Source organism: Gymnogyps californianus, chromosome 5 (assembly GCF_018139145.2).
Source record: "Gymnogyps californianus isolate 813 chromosome 5, ASM1813914v2, whole genome shotgun sequence".
Lineage (NCBI taxonomy): Eukaryota > Metazoa > Chordata > Aves > Accipitriformes > Cathartidae > Gymnogyps > Gymnogyps californianus.
This window is the reverse complement of record NC_059475.1, coordinates 21,745,737-21,763,026: the sequence shown is the minus strand read 5'-3', so window position 1 is coordinate 21,763,026 and position 17,290 is coordinate 21,745,737. Positions and strand designations below refer to the sequence as shown.

General features: G+C 38.3%; 1 protein-coding gene across 1 annotated transcript; it reads left to right on the top strand.

Annotated features, from left to right (window-relative positions):
- Positions 1–140: 140 nt before the first annotated feature.
- On the top strand, positions 141–15,689 carry APIP (APAF1 interacting protein). The gene is made up of 8 exons (XM_050898186.1): positions 141–291; positions 4,370–4,470; positions 7,541–7,589; positions 8,900–9,017; positions 10,138–10,273; positions 12,863–13,030; positions 13,585–13,707; positions 14,929–15,689. The coding sequence occupies exons 1-7, from the start codon at positions 256–258 to the stop codon at positions 13,682–13,684; spliced, it is 708 nt and encodes a 235-aa protein (XP_050754143.1). The 5' UTR covers positions 141–255; the 3' UTR covers positions 13,685–13,707; positions 14,929–15,689.
- Positions 15,690–17,290: the final 1,601 nt, after the last annotated feature.

Genomic DNA, 17,290 nt, shown 5'->3' with positions numbered 1-17,290 from the left:
TCTAGCTACTCCCGCTACTGGCCCTTTCCTGCGCTCCCGACCTGGGGGGGGGGGGGGGGGGGCTGGTCTCCCCACCCCACTCCGGCCAGTCCGCCTCCGCCCCGGGGCAGGGCACGCGCCGCCCGCGCCCGCCAGGGTATCGCTCAGGTCGATGACCTAACGCCAGGGGCAGGCAAGCGTTCGGCAGGCGCCCGCGCAGCCCCCGAAAGAAGCCCCCAAGAAAGGACCCCGCACACTCGCCGTCCGCCTGGCGCCATGGCGGCTGCCGCCAACGACCGCGACGCCGTGCAGGTAATGAGCCACGCGCAGGCCCGCATGCGGTGCCTACCTTTAAGGCCGCGTGGGCTTTAAAGGGGCGCAGGGCTTGGCAGCAGGACGGGCGCGCCCGCCTCGTCCCGGCGGTGTCCCCTTTAAGGAGCCTGGTGGTGCGCGATGTGGGCTCGAGCGCCCCGGGGCCCCCTTTCCGGCTGGGAGGGACTCTTGGAGACCTGAGACGGGACAGCGAACCGGCAACGGCCATGCCGGCGTGCCTGGGCCCTGCCGTGATCACCTGTGCCACCCTTGATACTGCTTACGGCCCCACCTTCTGCCCACCGCCTGGCTAGGGGCACTTTGCGTCAGCGGGAGCTCCAGGATAGTAGCTCACAATTGCAGTTGTTGAGGCTAACTCTTGTAACCTTAGTAATTAGCTAGTAACCTTTGTAGTTGCTAATTAGCAGAGAGTATAGAGATGTTATGACATTTACTGCACTTCCCAAAATGTTGCTGGCTGACAGTCTGGCTGCAGTTACAGGACTTGTGGCCCTTTTTTATTTATTTATTTATTTATGGTAACTCTGAGATGTTTTTTAGGTTTGTTTTGGGTTTTTTTGTAGTTTGGTAACTGTTTGTTACTGTAAGTCATCACAACCTGAACATGAGTCGGCAGTGCTGCGCTTTATCAAACGAAGCAAACGTTGTGCCAGAGTGCATGGGACCATCACCTGGATGAGGCTTGAAATACCTGTTCTGTTTGTATGTGGAACTGCTCAAGAGGCCAGCCCAAGCATCAAGAACAGTGTGGACCAACAACAGGGAGCTGAGAATCATCATCAGCCTAGATAATGTGGCCTGTCAGGAAAGAGGGAAAGAATCTGCTTAGTCAAAAAAAAGAAAAAAAAATGGGGAGCAAATAGAGTTGTTGTCTTAGTATGTAAAATGTTGTCACAGAGGTGAAAGGGAAGAATGTCTTCTTTATGTCCATAACTGTTTGGTAAGAGATAACAAGCTTAAGTTTCAGCAAGCAAGGTTTAAGTCAGGCATTAGGAAAATATTTCTAACCTGGGACTGTTAAACAGATTGCCTAAGGAGTTTGACTCACTGTCGTTGGAGGTTTTAAAAGATGAGGTTAAAGTAGGAGCTTCCAAACCTTGTCCAGCTTGCCCCAGGCTGCTGTCTCCGTCACTTCACCTTCCCTGTCTCCTGCCTCAGAATCACTGCTGCTGTCTTGCATCCATACCTGTTTCTCCCATGCTGCCGCCACTGCCTCCCCATGCCTGGTTCTGCAAGTCCAACACCAACTGAAAGCATTTTCCTGTGGCATGCAGCCCCTGTAGCAACTGCAACAAGATGTAAGTGGTCTGTCTGTTCAGAGGGGCTGCATTAAACAAAGCCTCTGCTTGCTGTGATTCTAAGGGCCAGAAGACAATCTTGAGGGGCTCACAAAATCCCAGTTCCCCTTTGCTTAAGTCTTACAGTCTTACTTCAGACCATCAGGAATCAGTCTGTCTTCAGCTTCAGAGTCACTATGGTATCGGGGTGGGTATTTTAAACATGAAATACAGTAATATTTTTGTTTAGATAGTTTATGGTTATAATCAGTATTCAATGATCCTGGAAAAACACTGTTAAACTCTGAGGATTGATTTATAATCCTGGAATTCTTTGGAAAAATAGTCAAAATTCCTTGATTATATTTATTTTCATATGTTCTTGATGAAAGTAGCTTCTGAATTTGAACTTTTAAAAATTATTGTTATGATTTCAAGTGGTGAAAAGCACTCCTGTTCTCCCATGAATATGAATTTTGCAGTAAATCTCTAGATCCATCAAACAGGGAAAATATGAAACAACTGTAGGAGTGTTATAATCTAGGGGGTTTTATGGCTGCATACATTCAATAAATAATAGCAATATAAACCTGTTTAATATAGCTTATTCCATCAAAAGTAGAAGAGACATAATTTTTCTTTGAAATGAAAAATACCAGTGTAGTACATGGGTTAGAAATACAGTGATGTCATTTTGAATAAGAGTCAAAACAAGATACTGTGGAACTCAGTTTCGTGACAGGTGAATAGATAAAAATTATGTACAGCCATTAATTCTGTGTAAGTAAATCAGAACAACAAAACAAGGACCCATAATTTACACACTATGCGCTCGTTTTCTATTTGTAAACATGACACATGCATTAATATTTTCAGATTCACAGTACATTTCAGAGTCATTAGTATTTGAGGAATGTTTAGTTAGTCAGAGTATACTTGATGTATATTACTATTTTCAGTGGCGAAGAGCTGGAAAGGAGTGGTTTCATTTTCACCTGTGTGAATGGGGAAGATTTCAGATATTTTTCGCTGTAAATGTAGGAGTTTGCTTACTTGGCCTGGGGTCTTTTTCCTTCATGTACTCTTGTATATGCTGTTCTATTTGTTTCAGGTAATGTGAACTGATGAAGGTTCATGGTGCTTTAAAAACCTTAACTTCTCACATAAGTTTCTAGGACTGCTGGTTAGAGTCTTGTTTCTATCACTTGAAATGAATAAACAGATGATTTTCTAATATATTAAAAGAGACTGTAAATAATAGAAACAAAATCAGAGCACACAGGAATAGCATCTGAACTGAATCCCAGTTTTTTAAAGATAATCGCTTCAGAAACAAGTGCCATTGAAGAATATGGTGCTACACTATTAAGTTGAAGTTTGAAGTTTTGATCAGGCTTAACGCATATATAAAAAGAATTATGTGAATGTTGGCTGCAGTAGCAGGGGACTGTATTTGGTGACCTAAGGGTTTAGCCTTCCTAAAACTAATCCTTTTTTCTGTTGAAAACAATGCAAGGAGCACATCTGTTGTGCTTAATTGCTGATTTCTGTCACACACAAACAAACTGTATTACTGTGGTAATTCTCACCCCATCCCGGGGAGATAAATTGACATAAATAAAATTACTGCTCTGTTTCTCTACTGTTTGATTCCTTACTTTATGGGTTCAGTTGTATCAGGATTTTTGTGAAAGTGCATATGATTTTTATTTTTACACTGGTAAAGACTGGGAAGACTTTGGCTTTTTAATCTCTCAGATACACGCAAAGAAATACTCAAGACAACGTGCAAATGCATAAATTCAAGCACACAGCATGAATTAAAGTAGCATCTCACAGTTTTCTCTGTGTATACTGGTTATATTTCTCATGTAAATGATTCCAACATTCAAAATTTTTAATTTTCCACAGTAGTACTCACTTATCAAAGACCACTGTTAGGTACCGCTTTCTTAGTTTCCTATGTTCAGTGCAGAGTAACGTTTAGGATTTCCAATAAGTAGTTTTGGGTTGCACTGTAAAGTCATTCTGTTTTAGATTAACTATGAATGAATCTCTGACACTACAGATACCTTTGGTTAATAGATAAATATAGATATATTTATTGGTGTAATAAACAATGGAATATGGAAAAATTTAAGAACTTTTTTTCCTTCTGAAAGAAATATTAAAATAATGCAATTTTCCCTTCTCGCTAAACTGCATGTGAGGTAACCTCACATTGTAAAAATGTAGGAATGTGAAGTTCATCAAATAATTTGCCTGTGTTTTCTATGGTATTTTTGACTGCTATGTAAAAATATTATATAACAGAACTAATAAAGTCTGTTCTACTGAAATTTGTAAATCAAGCAAAATAAACCTACAGAAAACTGATTCGATGGGAAAAGTTATTAGTTGAGCTTTTCAATATGGATAATGTTAGATGCATTTATTTTTCTTTTTTTTACGGCAATAGTCTATGACTTAATCTTGCTGGTGTAATACCTGTGGGCCACTGCACTCAAATAAATTTGAGATGAGACCTTTCCTGTGAAGGATAATCAGACATGCATTGTATTTGGGGATTTTGTTTGTTCATTTCAAGCTGTGAATGGCCCCTGCAAAGTGTGAAGGGCATTGTGCAAACAGGCAGTCATTTTGTAGCTGAAGTTCATAAGCATAAATTAAACTGTCCTACTGCAGCACGAAAGTACTGCCCCTTTAAACTCAATTTCAGAATTGAAATTCTTAGGTTTGTGGTGTTTCGGATGGTTTTTAATTTATTTCTTTATTTTTAGGATAATTTACATCCAAGAAATCTTATCCCAGAGCTTTGTAGACTGTTTTATGGTTTAGGCTGGGTAACAGGAACTGGTGGAGGAATCAGCTTGAAACATGGGTAAGTAAATATGGAAGAGAAAGAATGTGATAGTTAGAGAGGGAGAGAGGGGCTGTGTTTAGTAGTTGGTGAGGGCATTTCAGTTCCATGAAAAATGTTTGAAAGTCAAGAGTGAGCAAGAAGGTAGAGGGGGAAATTAACAGTGCGCCAAATTTAACCATATGGAAGGGAGGTGGCTAGTCTGAATTAATCATTGCAGTCCCTTCAATGGAGAGAGACAACTTCAGAGAGAGACTTTTTTCTGTCCTTTTCCTATCTTTGTTTAAGGTAGATTAATTGTCTTTAAGGAACAATGCATTCCCCGTTTTTCATTTCATTGGCTGTGGAATTTAGAGTGGGTTACACCAGGCACAAGGCTTTCAGATGCCTGCAGTTAGATGAGATGAATCCCACCCTGGACATTTTGCAGGCAAGACATTTCCTTTAAGAAGGAAATTACTGTTCTACTGAGATAATTTCTAAGGAGATATTCTTAACATGTAGTTAAAGCAGGACAGGTAACAGCAAAACAAATTTTGGTGTGTATCCACTACTAAGGAGCACCACTTTGCTTTTTAATTTGCTCATCTCCCCCTATTCATACTTTCCAAGCTTTTAATGGAGACAGAGCTCCTCTCAGTGGCCACTGAAAAAAGGGAAGTCTTTCTGCAAAACACCTTGCACAGTGCCTGCAATTCTGTCCCCAGTCACAGGGTGTTGTGACACTCTAACTTGAAAGTGTCTGATCTCTCATTTTTCTGACATACACTTGCATGCAGACACAAACAGCCATTGCTATTCAAATATATGAGAGATATATATCTGACGTAAAGGCTCTAAATGCTAGTATTTGTGCTGTTATAATGGCTTTGTGCAGGTCATTTCACTTCCCTGCTTGATTTTGCAAGCAAAGCAACAGCAATAATAATAATGAGAGGAATCATGAGAGGGTTAATTCTTGCTTTTAAAGTTCTTTGTCTATGGAAAGATCTTTCTAGCACTGATTTCTCATCAGTAGGTAAATGTAGCCTATTTTCTTCTTCATTTCAGTGCGATTCATGTTGGTTATGGCAAGACAAATGGTGTCAACAGAGAATACACTAACGTAGTACAGTTTTCCTCAGCAGTTCTATAACTTGGTTGCTGAGGCTACACCGAAATACATATTTGAGTTGGTACCAATATTGTATATGGTCTAGGAATAGTAATCTATGTGGCTGTACTGTTTTATACCTACAGTAGTTATGTTTCAAAATCAATAGCTATGAGGCAGAGATCAGACTAGCTTAGAATTGTTACATAGGAAATAGTGAAAGAACAATTGAAATTTAATTGAAATTCTAACAACTGGTCTTACCAGCTAATCCCAATCAGCATTACTCACTCTGCAGTTCGTATCAACTACTCGGAATAAAAATGCCAATTTGTACGTGGGATACCATATTAAAAATAGATCTAGAATTCTTTGTCAGGTGTCCTGTATTTCAAAGGCTGTATTTCATCGTTAGGTTTTCCCTTTGTGGTTAATTTCTAAAAAAGAAAAAGATATGTTTTAAGAAAAAATGCATGTCTTTCATTAGTAACCGAATTACTACTTGATTTCTTGATACGTTGTGCTCTCAATCATCTTGCTCATGCAAAGGAATTAAGACTAAATTAATGCAATGTTGGCAGTGTTAATTCATGAATGTTAAAAATTACAAATATGAGAAAGCCACATTTTGAGGTGTTTCACAGCTGTTTTACCACTATGAAGAGTACATCATCTTAAGAGCTGTATTTTTAGAAGAGTTGGAATCATAGAATAATTTAGATTGGAAAAGTCCTTTAAGATCACTGAGTCCAACCGTAAACCTAACACTGCCAAGTTCACCACTAAACCATGTCCCTAAGCACCACATCTACATATCTTTTAAATACCTCCAGGGATGGTGACTCAACCACTTCCCTGGGCAGCCTGTTCCAATGCTTGATAACCCCTTCAGTGAAGAAATTTTTCCTAATATCCAATCTAAACCTCCCCTGGTGCAACTTGAGGCCATTTCCTCTTGTTCTATCACTTGCTACTTTGAAGAAGAGACCAACACCCACCTTGCTACAACCTCCTTTCAGGTAGTTGTAGAGAGCGATAAGGTCTCCCCTCAGACCCCTTTTCTCCAGACTAAATAACTCCAGTTCCCTCAGCCGCTCCTCATAAGACTTGTTCTCTAGACCCTTCACCAGCTTCCTTGCTCTTCTAAATGCTCTTGTCCAGAAATACAAAACATCTCGTGGTCCTTAGGAAGTGTATCTGTAACTTGACTGATTATTCACTAGATGTCTCTGTGCTCCTGAATTTAGTGTGTTACTGTTGAAGTCAAATAGTGATTACAATTGAGAGAGATAATCTGGGGGTTTTTTTGCTGTTATTGAAAATATTTCAGATACCATCTTAAAGTCATTTTAATTTAAATCAATTTTTTATAGTCTTTGTTCATGTAAACCTTGCAAGAAGTGATGCACTTCTACTTGAATTTCAGTCATTTAATTGCATTGAATTAGTGTTATCATTTATCGATACAAATAAATATATAAATGCATTAAAAACCTAAACTGCACAGTTATAACAAAAAACAAAAGTATTTACTTTGTAGAATACTACAGATAATTAGTATGTTTATAGGTAGTCTGTGGATTTTTAAGTAATAGTTTTGTCACCTGTTTTGTCATAGATCAGTATCTGCTTGCAATTTCTCTTGTTCCATTTTTATTCTGAATTCTAGGGGTATGAGTTTGGAACTATTTCAGGGGGAGCCTGTGTGGGGTTTTTTGTAGGAAAAATAAGGCTGCACTTCCTACATGTGTCTCAGATCTCTCGTCAGGTTGAAAGCACGATTTTGTACCCCTGCAAGTTAGAGATTTCATATGCCCTTGTATGATTCGGTTCTATTTTGAAAACCATCTACATGTCAGTCTATGGAAGGAGCAAGAAAGCTATTAAATTATGAGGGGCTAGATTTGCTATTGCCTTTTCAGTGGATCGAGAGCTCTAATGCCCATGCAGTTGAACAGCCCTGTGTTTATCGATTTTCCCTGTCTGTAACTTTCTTAGGAATGAAATCTACATCGCTCCTTCAGGAGTCCAAAAGGAAAGAATACAGGTACGTTGAACTGTATTTTTACCTGAGAGCTCATCTTGAGATGGATGAAGGTACCTTTGTTTAGAGTTTCATTTTTCCTTATGTGAAGTCAGAAACTTGTTACACTATTTACTGCCTTATTGAAACAACTGAGGATTTCGCCTAGTACTCCACTAGCATAGCAAGCCAACATGTGTTTCAGTGGCCAGTGTAGATTAGTCTTGATGATCTCTTTGCTTTAAATTAACACAGAAGACTCTGAGATGTGAACATTGCTCAAGTCCAGCTTTATTCTTTGTCAAGCTTGAATGGCTTTATAGCTGTCTGGCTACAGTTTCAAGTTACTGTGGCACATACGTAATTAAGCATTAACACCTCATCTCTATTTATTTTCATTTGAGTGATTACAAATCTTTGTCTTGATATTCTCAGTAAATAGATGGGCTCTCCCCATGAAAAGGTGACCTTGTCTATCTGTCTCCTTTCCCAAAAAAACCCAAAATATAAGTGGAGGGGAAAATGGTAAATGATAACTATTTTATGACAGCAGGAACTCCCCCAGAATATAATAATATGTGGAAAGGATTTGTTGTTCTATAGATCTGAGGGTAATAGAATGAGAAGTGAAAGGAATCTCTTCACTGATAGAAACTTGGGGTTTCGCAGCAGTGCTCGCTAAGGATGTTAGCGAGTAAGGCAGGCAAGTAAGGCATAACATGGCAAGACTGTGATGGTCTGTTCTTTGCTAGCAGTAGCAGTGGATTGGGCACAGTGAGTAAGGAAATCTCTTCCAACTGTATTTCCTGCTGATTTTTAAAATAACATTAAAGACGAAAGTTTTATTGCTGCCCTGAACAATTCTTTGTGCTATTATGAGTAACATTCATGTGAAGCTACTAAAAGCAAGGTTTAAAAAAAAAGTTCTACAATTTAAATATATTATGTGTAGGTTTAATTCATGTCCTTTGTTGGTTCTTTAAGGGGGGAAGGAAAAGTACATCTACATTTATTTTTTTGAATCAGTTACTACTTTTCCTTTTGATCTATTGTCTGTTATTTAGATACAGGCTGTGTCCTTTCTGAGAAAATTTTAGTTTTACAAATACCTGCTTGGCAGCAGTCTGAATAAAAAGAGTACCTAATATTAATTCACATTACACAATGTCAGTAAATAGTATTAGAAGCTAGAATAAATGCGGTGTGTTACAGCACTTTTACAAAGTTAGAATCACATTCTATATTAAATATATAGGGTATATATTTCTCTCCCTAGAAGGAAAACAAAACTATTTGGGTCATCACAGGTCAAAATAATTTCTTCTTTCTTACAGCCAGAAGATATGTTTGTTTGTGACATGAACGAACAGGACATCAGTGGTCCTCCACCGCACAAGAAACTAAAGAAAAGCCAGTGCACACCTATTTTTATGAATGCCTACACTATGAGAGGTGCATAGCAAATGTTTTTAGTTCAGCGATAACTGAAACACTGTATATACACATCCACAAAATTGATATTCAATACCATATTCTTTATACGTGAAAGTTACAGTGAAGTAAACTGTACTAACTGAAGTAAACATGAAACTATAAAATAAATTGATTTGCAAAGGATTATGTACAATGGAAGGTAATCTGTAGTAACATCCTGTGAGTGTCATTGACATTTTATTATTCTCACGTAGCTATACCTGTGATCATTTTTTCAGCACTAATTTTTAGTGCAGTATATTAGTAGGTTGCGGGAGGAGCTGGGGGATTTACAGCAGTTTTATACCAGTAGTTTTGCCTATTCAGCAACTATGTTTTAAATCCTTTTACAACCATTGGCTGTGATCAAAGGTTCTCAGTTATGGATAAGTGAAAAAAGTATGACACTTTTCTTTTGCAGGTGGAGAGTAATAGAGAGCTTTTGCTGTTGTGTAAGATTTAGATCTGTTACTTTAGAAAGTATTTAGGGAGTCTTTTCTGATCTTCCTGCACAAGAAGCTTACGTATGTACCTGAGGAAAACTCATTTCATGTTTTTGGCAACATTGCAACTTTATAAGTAAATTATAATTATTGTATACCTATCTTTCCATCATGACACAATAAGATAACGATAAATATTTTTTCAGAGAATCAGTGGATAATCAAAGAAGAGTACTAGCATGAAAAGAAAGTAAAAGTCTTTAAGCTTTTGTCTCACAAATAAGTATGGGAATTCTTTAGAATCTGAGAACTCTGATAAAATTAATAGAGTGTTTCAGTCATTGCAGTATGTAAAGAAATGTACAAGTAGTGTTTCTCCTTGAATTTGTGCAAGGAGTTTCTCTCCTGGAATTTGTCACTAACTAGAAGTTAACACTGGTGTCCTAAGACACTCCATAATTATCCTTTATAGATGAGTAATTATCTCATACCTTTATTTAGGTTGCTGTATATTTTTTCCTCTAATACAGTAGATCACCATTTGCTAAGATGCCTAGCCAAAGGAAATGAATCAAATATGTGAATAAAATTTTCTTCATAGACACATTTTAAAATTAATTCTAAATATATATTTTTTCTTCTTTTTCTGTTCTTAGGGGCAGGCGCAGTGATCCATACTCATTCCAAGGCTGCTGTTATGGCTACCCTTCTTTACCCAGGGAGTGAGTTCACTATTACCCATCAGGAGATGATAAAAGGAATCCAGAAGTGTACTTCAGGAGGCTATTACCGGTACTTCTCTATATTTAAGAAAAGAGGCATGCTATTTGATCATTTGTTTTCAGCAATACAAATAGATGACAAGTCATTTGAGTTATGTACATTAAAGTGTGTAATATAAAGTATTAGGAATAAGAAGTAAAAAGACCTCTGGAATAAATCAGTCATTGGCTTTCCGTAAGAAGGTCTCAAGCCTATGGAAGAGATCTGAGATAAAATCTTGTAATGTCAAGGCTACTGTGGTCTGTTGAGCTACAGAAACAAACCAAATAAAGAGCTATGTCCTGACAAATATCTCAAGAACAGAGATGTTAACACATCTATACAATGTTAAACTGAAAGTGGAGCCAACTAACATTAGGTTGGATTGATAACGTGCAAACTACGTTTGGGTGGACTTCACATATCACTGCCTGTGCTAGTTTAGGGCATGTTAAGAGAGTAGAGGATTTCAGATTTTACTTGAAAGACTTTGAAAGAAAATTCAGAATAAACAGCTCATTAAAGATAACGTTACTACTTTTCAAGGATGAGCTCTGAGGTAAGTGCTGAGTTATTCCAAATTATGTGTGATGGCTTGTTTTGAGGACTCCACCCACAGAGTGTTGAATTGGGATCTGCAAACAGCATTTGTATAATACGTGACAATTAGATGAAAAATTGAAATGCTAAATTCTTTCCGCTTTTTGATGTTAATTTTTGTAACTATTGCCCTTTGGCAAGGGAGCAAGCCATATGTCTGGCGCGTGATTTTATGCCCAGGCATATTTTACTCAGTTTTGGTTGACTTGCCAGCTTTACCTTCTTGTCAGCATTAGTATTTGTATTTTTAATGTGGCAAAAGACACCCCTTATATTGAATTGTCTAACAACACTGGTTTTAAAAAAATCCACAACAATTTTCTTTTTTGGATATGCATTTTGAATTCTCAAACATTCCTAAATGTTAGTCAGGAGACATTGTATTTACTGGGTTCCATATCTCCGAGTTGTCCCGTGTCATCCTGTTAATTTACCAGAAAAACTAAAGAAATCAAAGCTCCAGATTCCGTGGTTCCTAAGTACATATTCATCCATACTAGACTGATTCCACTGTCTTGCCTCACACAACGCTCCCCATTGAATTCAAAAGAAATTCGATAGTACAGAACGGTATCTTTCAAAAAAGGGATTGACAATATATTGTTTCTAATTACATAAACCTTTTCTGGAAGCTATCCAGGAAAATGCTACAGATAGGATAATCAGAAGTATTTGTTGGCCTAAATATGATCCCAGTGATGCCAGAATAATTTAACCTTTGACTTCAGTAGAAGGAGAACTAGATCTGTAGTAAATAGCTTTGAAAGTCTCAGACTGTCCCAAGATATTTTATATGAAGGTTTGGCTAAATGTAGGCTGCTTATATTTCAATAAAACTAAAGAGATATCAAATATTTAACTCATTCAGAATCTTCTTGGGGTTTTATAGCTATTAGTTCTTGATAAAAAGCTTATGGTTATGATTAGGAATCAGTTATAGTATTTCTGACTGCTTCCAAACTCACATCCAAATAGAAAGCAGAACCTAGGAAACCAATCCCTTAGCTCATTTGGCCTAACTAGTAGCAAACACTCCAAATCTAATTTTAATGATCAGAATATGTAAGAGTCAAAGTAAACCTACAAAAAACACTTAATTTTCTTCGTTCGCTATTTTTATAGACCTCCTTGGGAAAGCATCATCATTGAAAACTGTAAGGGATGAGATTTTTTAATTTTCTGAATATCTGATCTGAAGTACAAGCTGTATTATTTTTACTATTGCTTTCTCTGTGTTTTATAAAAGTAAGTACTACTAGCATCCACTCATGATATATTCGTGTGATCTCAATGATAAATCTGAACCTGAACTGGGGACTTATTAAAACTATTTAAACAAGTTTCTGCCAGTGTTAATTAAGGTTCAAACAATGCCAAATATCCCAGTCCTCCTTCAGAAGAAACTCTTAGGCAAGTTCCACTGAGTAACATGCATCATCTTGTCTTTGGAACTGCGGTTCTCAGGCTCTCTTAAGATCACATATAGCCCACCAATGACTCCATCACAGAGAATTTATTTTTCATGTGTTGACTCTACTTCCTATTTATATGCCTTAGCAGGACAATCTTATTTCCAGGGGCTTTTTGGACTAGCTAAATTATATTTTTTCTGCTCTCCAGCAAACAGCTTCATTTCCTTCTTCATGATGTGATTCTTTCAAATAATTTAGTCTGAGATAAAGCTTGTAGGTGATGCCAGTACAGGATGAAGAGAGTCTGAAAATGTTGTAAAGGGACTCAACTGCAAAGTGGTATGTGAACAAACAGCTACACCTAATACATTAAAGTGTTTGGGGTTTTTTGTGCCTCAAGTGTAGCTCAGGTATTGCCAGCATAGCATATGTTTGGGAGTGAGAGATGTTCCTGAGAGTTCTTATGTTACAGCGTGACTCACAAGAGAAGAGCGTAAAATCGCTAGTGTTGAGAATTTGTTAACATCTTTACACAGTCTCTTTCTTAGGGAAAAACTTCATACATCCAAACACAGCATTTTTTTAAATACATTCATTTTCCTTTTAGATATGATGATACACTAGTGGTTCCCATTATTGAGAATACACCAGAAGAGAGGGATCTCAAGGAAAGAATGGCACATGCAGTGGAAAAATACCCAGACTCTTGTGCTGTATTGGTCAGACGTCACGGAGTTTATGTATGGGGAGAAACGTGGGAAAAAGCCAAAACGATGTGAGTACAATTTAAGAGTATGGTATCTTTTGCCATTATACCTCAAAATCTTCATGACCTTAGTGTTGTGTGTATTTCCAACCCATGGACAATGATTCAGACCACTAAGTTCTGGCCTCACTGAATGTATAGGGAGCTTTTGGGAATGGGTTCATCCATGATTCCACCACTTGGTTTTCCTTTCATATCAATGCTGGCTGATAGGGTTGTCAACATTTTCCTTTCATATGGACAAGTCCCTCCTCATATGAAACCTGCAGATAATCTCTGCTTTTATATGACACCTGCCAATACTGTTTGTGTAGTCTTCCCTAGTCCCATTTTTGGAATTTACTTCTTCATTTGCTGATGGAAATGCAGCAAATCAGGATCATGTAGCAAAAATGCTGAGCACTTTCCATACTGCAGTAATGAAAATAAAAGATAATAGAGCTGTCCAGTCAGACGTCGCATTGGTGTTGTAAAGCTCAAGGAAGAAAACTATTAATTTTCATAAAACATGGTAAGACTTGAGCCTTACTTTACATTTCACTTTTTTTTCCTTTTAATTTTAGGTGTGAGTGTTATGATTACTTGTTTGATATCGCAGTGCAGATGAAGCAGCATGGGCTAGATCCTTCAAAACATCCAGGAGGAGAAAACGGGATCTTGTAAATGACAACAACATTTACATGCAGGTGTGAATTTATCTGTAGAGATAATCTGTTTGGAGGGAGGGACTACAGATGACACCATCACTTCAGTCTGCTTTCCCGCTCAGGAAACTTCAGTATTGCACATCTCCCCCACTCCACCCCATTACCACTGCAATTGTATCTATGCCTGAAATAATACTCCTTTACCACACAATGCAACAAAAAGATACGTATTAATAATTAAGTATGTCCTGTGCATATTCTAGCACCTATGTGCAGCATGGAGTACAATTGCTTTTTAAAACTAAATTGTATCGAGCATTACCAGAAAAAGCCAATGGACAAAAAAGACCCCAGCCTAGTAAGCTAATCTGTACAGAGATGCCTGAGCACCCACTTTTGTTCTTCAGCTTGTGGGATCAGGTTTGATTTCGGTCCATCTCAGTGGTATTACTTATATGGTGGGGTGGGTTGTTTTTTTTCTTTCAGCAGAAATGGCTGGTTGCAATTTGATTAAGTTTGATTAGTGTAACCTGTTTACCTCATACAGCAAATTGCCATGACTTTCTGTTTTCTAATGTAGCAATGTTTTGAAAGTTTTCATAACAAATATTTTAAAGTAAAAGCACATAGATGATATGATCAGGCAGTACTTTACATGAAGGATCCCTGAAACAATTCTCACGTAAGGGATATACAGCTCGGTATGGCAAAACACAGTGGTAGCGTAACATTTCCGTCTGGGACACTTCCTGAAAACCTGAGCAAGTTTAAAGATACCAGTACTGAGATTATGAAGGAGTTGCTAGGCCAAAGTGGTCGTCTAATTAAACAGGATAGGCTAACTTGTTGCACAGAGTTGGCCCATCAGATAATCCTTTCCACCCACCACATTTGCATCAGAAGAGATGACAAATGGCTGCTCAGGCAGCATGAGCCCAGAACAGACAGGTACTTGGATCATTAGCCTTTATGCCCACACTAGAGGAGGAAGCAGTGAGACAGGAGGCTTGCTGTCAAGTGAGTCTGCATGAACAGGTATTTGGAGTGCTGCCACAGCATACAGTGATGAAGACATGCTGGCTACCACACCTGCACAGAGCTACCTCATGGCCTGCGAGAACCATTCTAAAATTGCTCCTCAACCCCTGCAATTGAATAGGTTGGGCTAATGCAGTGGCATTAATATTCCTTTACCTATTTCTTTTGACTAAATACCTAGTTTTAGAATATTTTCACTTTTATCTTGTTTCTCCTATACAGGTTTCTTACATGATGATGGGAGTTCCAGATTCCACCTCACACTGTTAAAACCAGAAGGGGGTGCTGTTATACTCAGCTGATTGACAGATGTTAGCAGTCAGTTTTGACTGTTAAACACATCCAAGAAGAAAAGGAGAGTTAAAACAAACAAACAAAAAAAGCTGAACAATCATTGCTATTTATGAATCGTGTCAAATGCTATAGTAGGAGGAATGAAAATTCAGATGCAAAAAAAGGTTTTGAAAAAAGCTATGGAGAACTAATGTGACATTTTGTTTGCATGCTTTAAAAATTCATATTTCAACAACCTGTATTTGTTGATCCTGCTCTACTGCTACATCATTTAACTTGTTCTAGATCTCCATTTCTGAAAGTTACAGTAGCCCTTATTTTTGGGGGGAAAAAGTGAGAATGACCCCTTAATTAGAAGTTAGGTATAAAGTTTAAAGCATTGTTTGAACTGTTGATTTATTCATGCCTTGTTAATAGGGTTTTTTTTTAAATTAAGCCTGTAGCATATGTATTTTTACATTCTCTTAATTGTCATTATAATGAGTAGGAAACACATAATTTTACAGCATGCATTTGGAAGTTGTTACTGAGAGACTTCTCTGGGTCTTGTCTGGGTTTTAGCTCTTTAAATTCATTCACTTTCAATAAGATTTTTTTTTATTACAACTTTAAATCAGCTTTTTATGACCTATGATTAGCCAGCCTAAGGTAGATTTAATCAAACTGCTCATTAAATACAGTCTCACATACTTATGTATCTTAGTGTCTTCTTTCAAAATCTCCTGGAATGGCCCCCCAGTGGCATCAGTCTAAGCCTTGGTTGACCAACTTTCTGATTGAGTATTGAGACTCTAGTCCCAAGGGTGAATTGAGACAGGGTAAGCACCAATTGACCTTGTTTTCTGCTAGGGACCATGCATTCCCACCACTTCCCCTTGCATCATCTCTGGCACTTTTTTGAGCTTCCGTGAGATGAATTAACTCTTCAACCTAAGAGAAAACTACTATAGGAGTGGGGGGAAGAAAATTATTGTATTGTTTCCTAACAAGCCACTGGTAAAACATTGAATCAACTCAGAGGTGTGTCCAAAGAGAACCAGAGCCGGGGCAAAAGAGGAGATGGCTGAAGCCAGAGATGGCAGACGACGCTTCCCCCATTTCATGGGGATGACTATTCAGACTTACTCGGCTATTTGTGGACAGGCATTCGCTGTGGATGTTCTGAAGAGTTCAGAAAAAACTGAAATCTGTGGAAAGTATTCTGCTAAACCAAGAAGTCGGGAAGAAACTTCTTATATTTTTCACCCATTAATGAGCATTGACTTTTCTTTAGTTATGTATGTCAGACTACTGATTATAGCACAACATGTGCCGTTGGTCTGTCTAGTTACTGGTAATTGCGTTGTGCTGAACTTGCACAAAAAACATCCTGCTTTGGCTTGGTGGGTGTTCGTGTCCCCACATAACAGTCTGTCACTGGGCTCCAACAAAACTCATTTGCAGTAAGGTGTCATGGTATAAGCCAAGCGCCTGCTGACCTGATCCAACCTGCTGGATACCAGCTGTTTCTAAGCAGTAAGATGTGGTCACCTGTGCCATGACAGCTTGGTGTAGCCACCAGAGTTGCTGCTATGCTGCCAGTTTGTCAGCAACCAGATCCCTCTTATCTCCACATCCTCATAGCAGCTACAGCCTGTCTTTCTGTGCTGAACAAGAGAGCATGTTAAGCATCTGCTGCTACCAGACCAACAGCAGCTGTCAAGGATGACATCAAGACCTCAACTGATGAAGTTACCACTCCACAGGAATGATTCATTATAGAACAATCTGCCATCAGAAGCTTTCTGAGTACTCATCTACCAAGATAATATACCCTTACCTCTCTGGGATGCTTCAAATTTTCTCAAGAGGAAACACCTAAGCTTTGCTCTCAAATTTTCCTGTCCCTGTCAGTCAGATACCAACTAAAGAGTTGTTAAAGGACTTGCCATATAGTTCAGATAGGCCTCTTTTTTCCCCCTGATGATTGGACTGCAAGACTTACCAGCGTCAATTACAGTGAATTTAATTGAACAAAATCTTTGCCATTCTATTCTTACATTAAAGGAATAACCATATTTAGTTCTTTTTTTGGATTTCCTTACACATTTTAGGAACACAAGAATAGCATTGACTGTTTTGTGGTTTATGCCATTGACTTTATTTCTGAACTCCCTTCCCAAATGCTTGTGCTACCTGATTCTTAAAATTTGTAAAGAGTAGTGGTGCTATGCTGGCAGACTGGCAGGTTTCATTAAGATCAGTGTCTTGTGACCATTAGGCATGTTTGTCCTTCCCTACTGTACATAGT

What these genes read in the sequence shown, in the direction of transcription:
- APIP (XM_050898186.1), top strand. Translation starts at nt 256, where the DNA reads ATGGCGGCTGCCGCCAACGACCGCGACGCCGTGCAG. An exon ending in TCCAAAAGGAAAGAATACAG is followed by an intron (nt 7,590 to 8,899) that starts GTACGTTGAACT and finishes TCTTTCTTACAG; the next exon opens with CCAGAAGATATGTTTGTTTG. An exon ending in GAATGCCTACACTATGAGAG is followed by an intron (nt 9,018 to 10,137) that starts GTGCATAGCAAA and finishes TTCTGTTCTTAG; the next exon opens with GGGCAGGCGCAGTGATCCAT.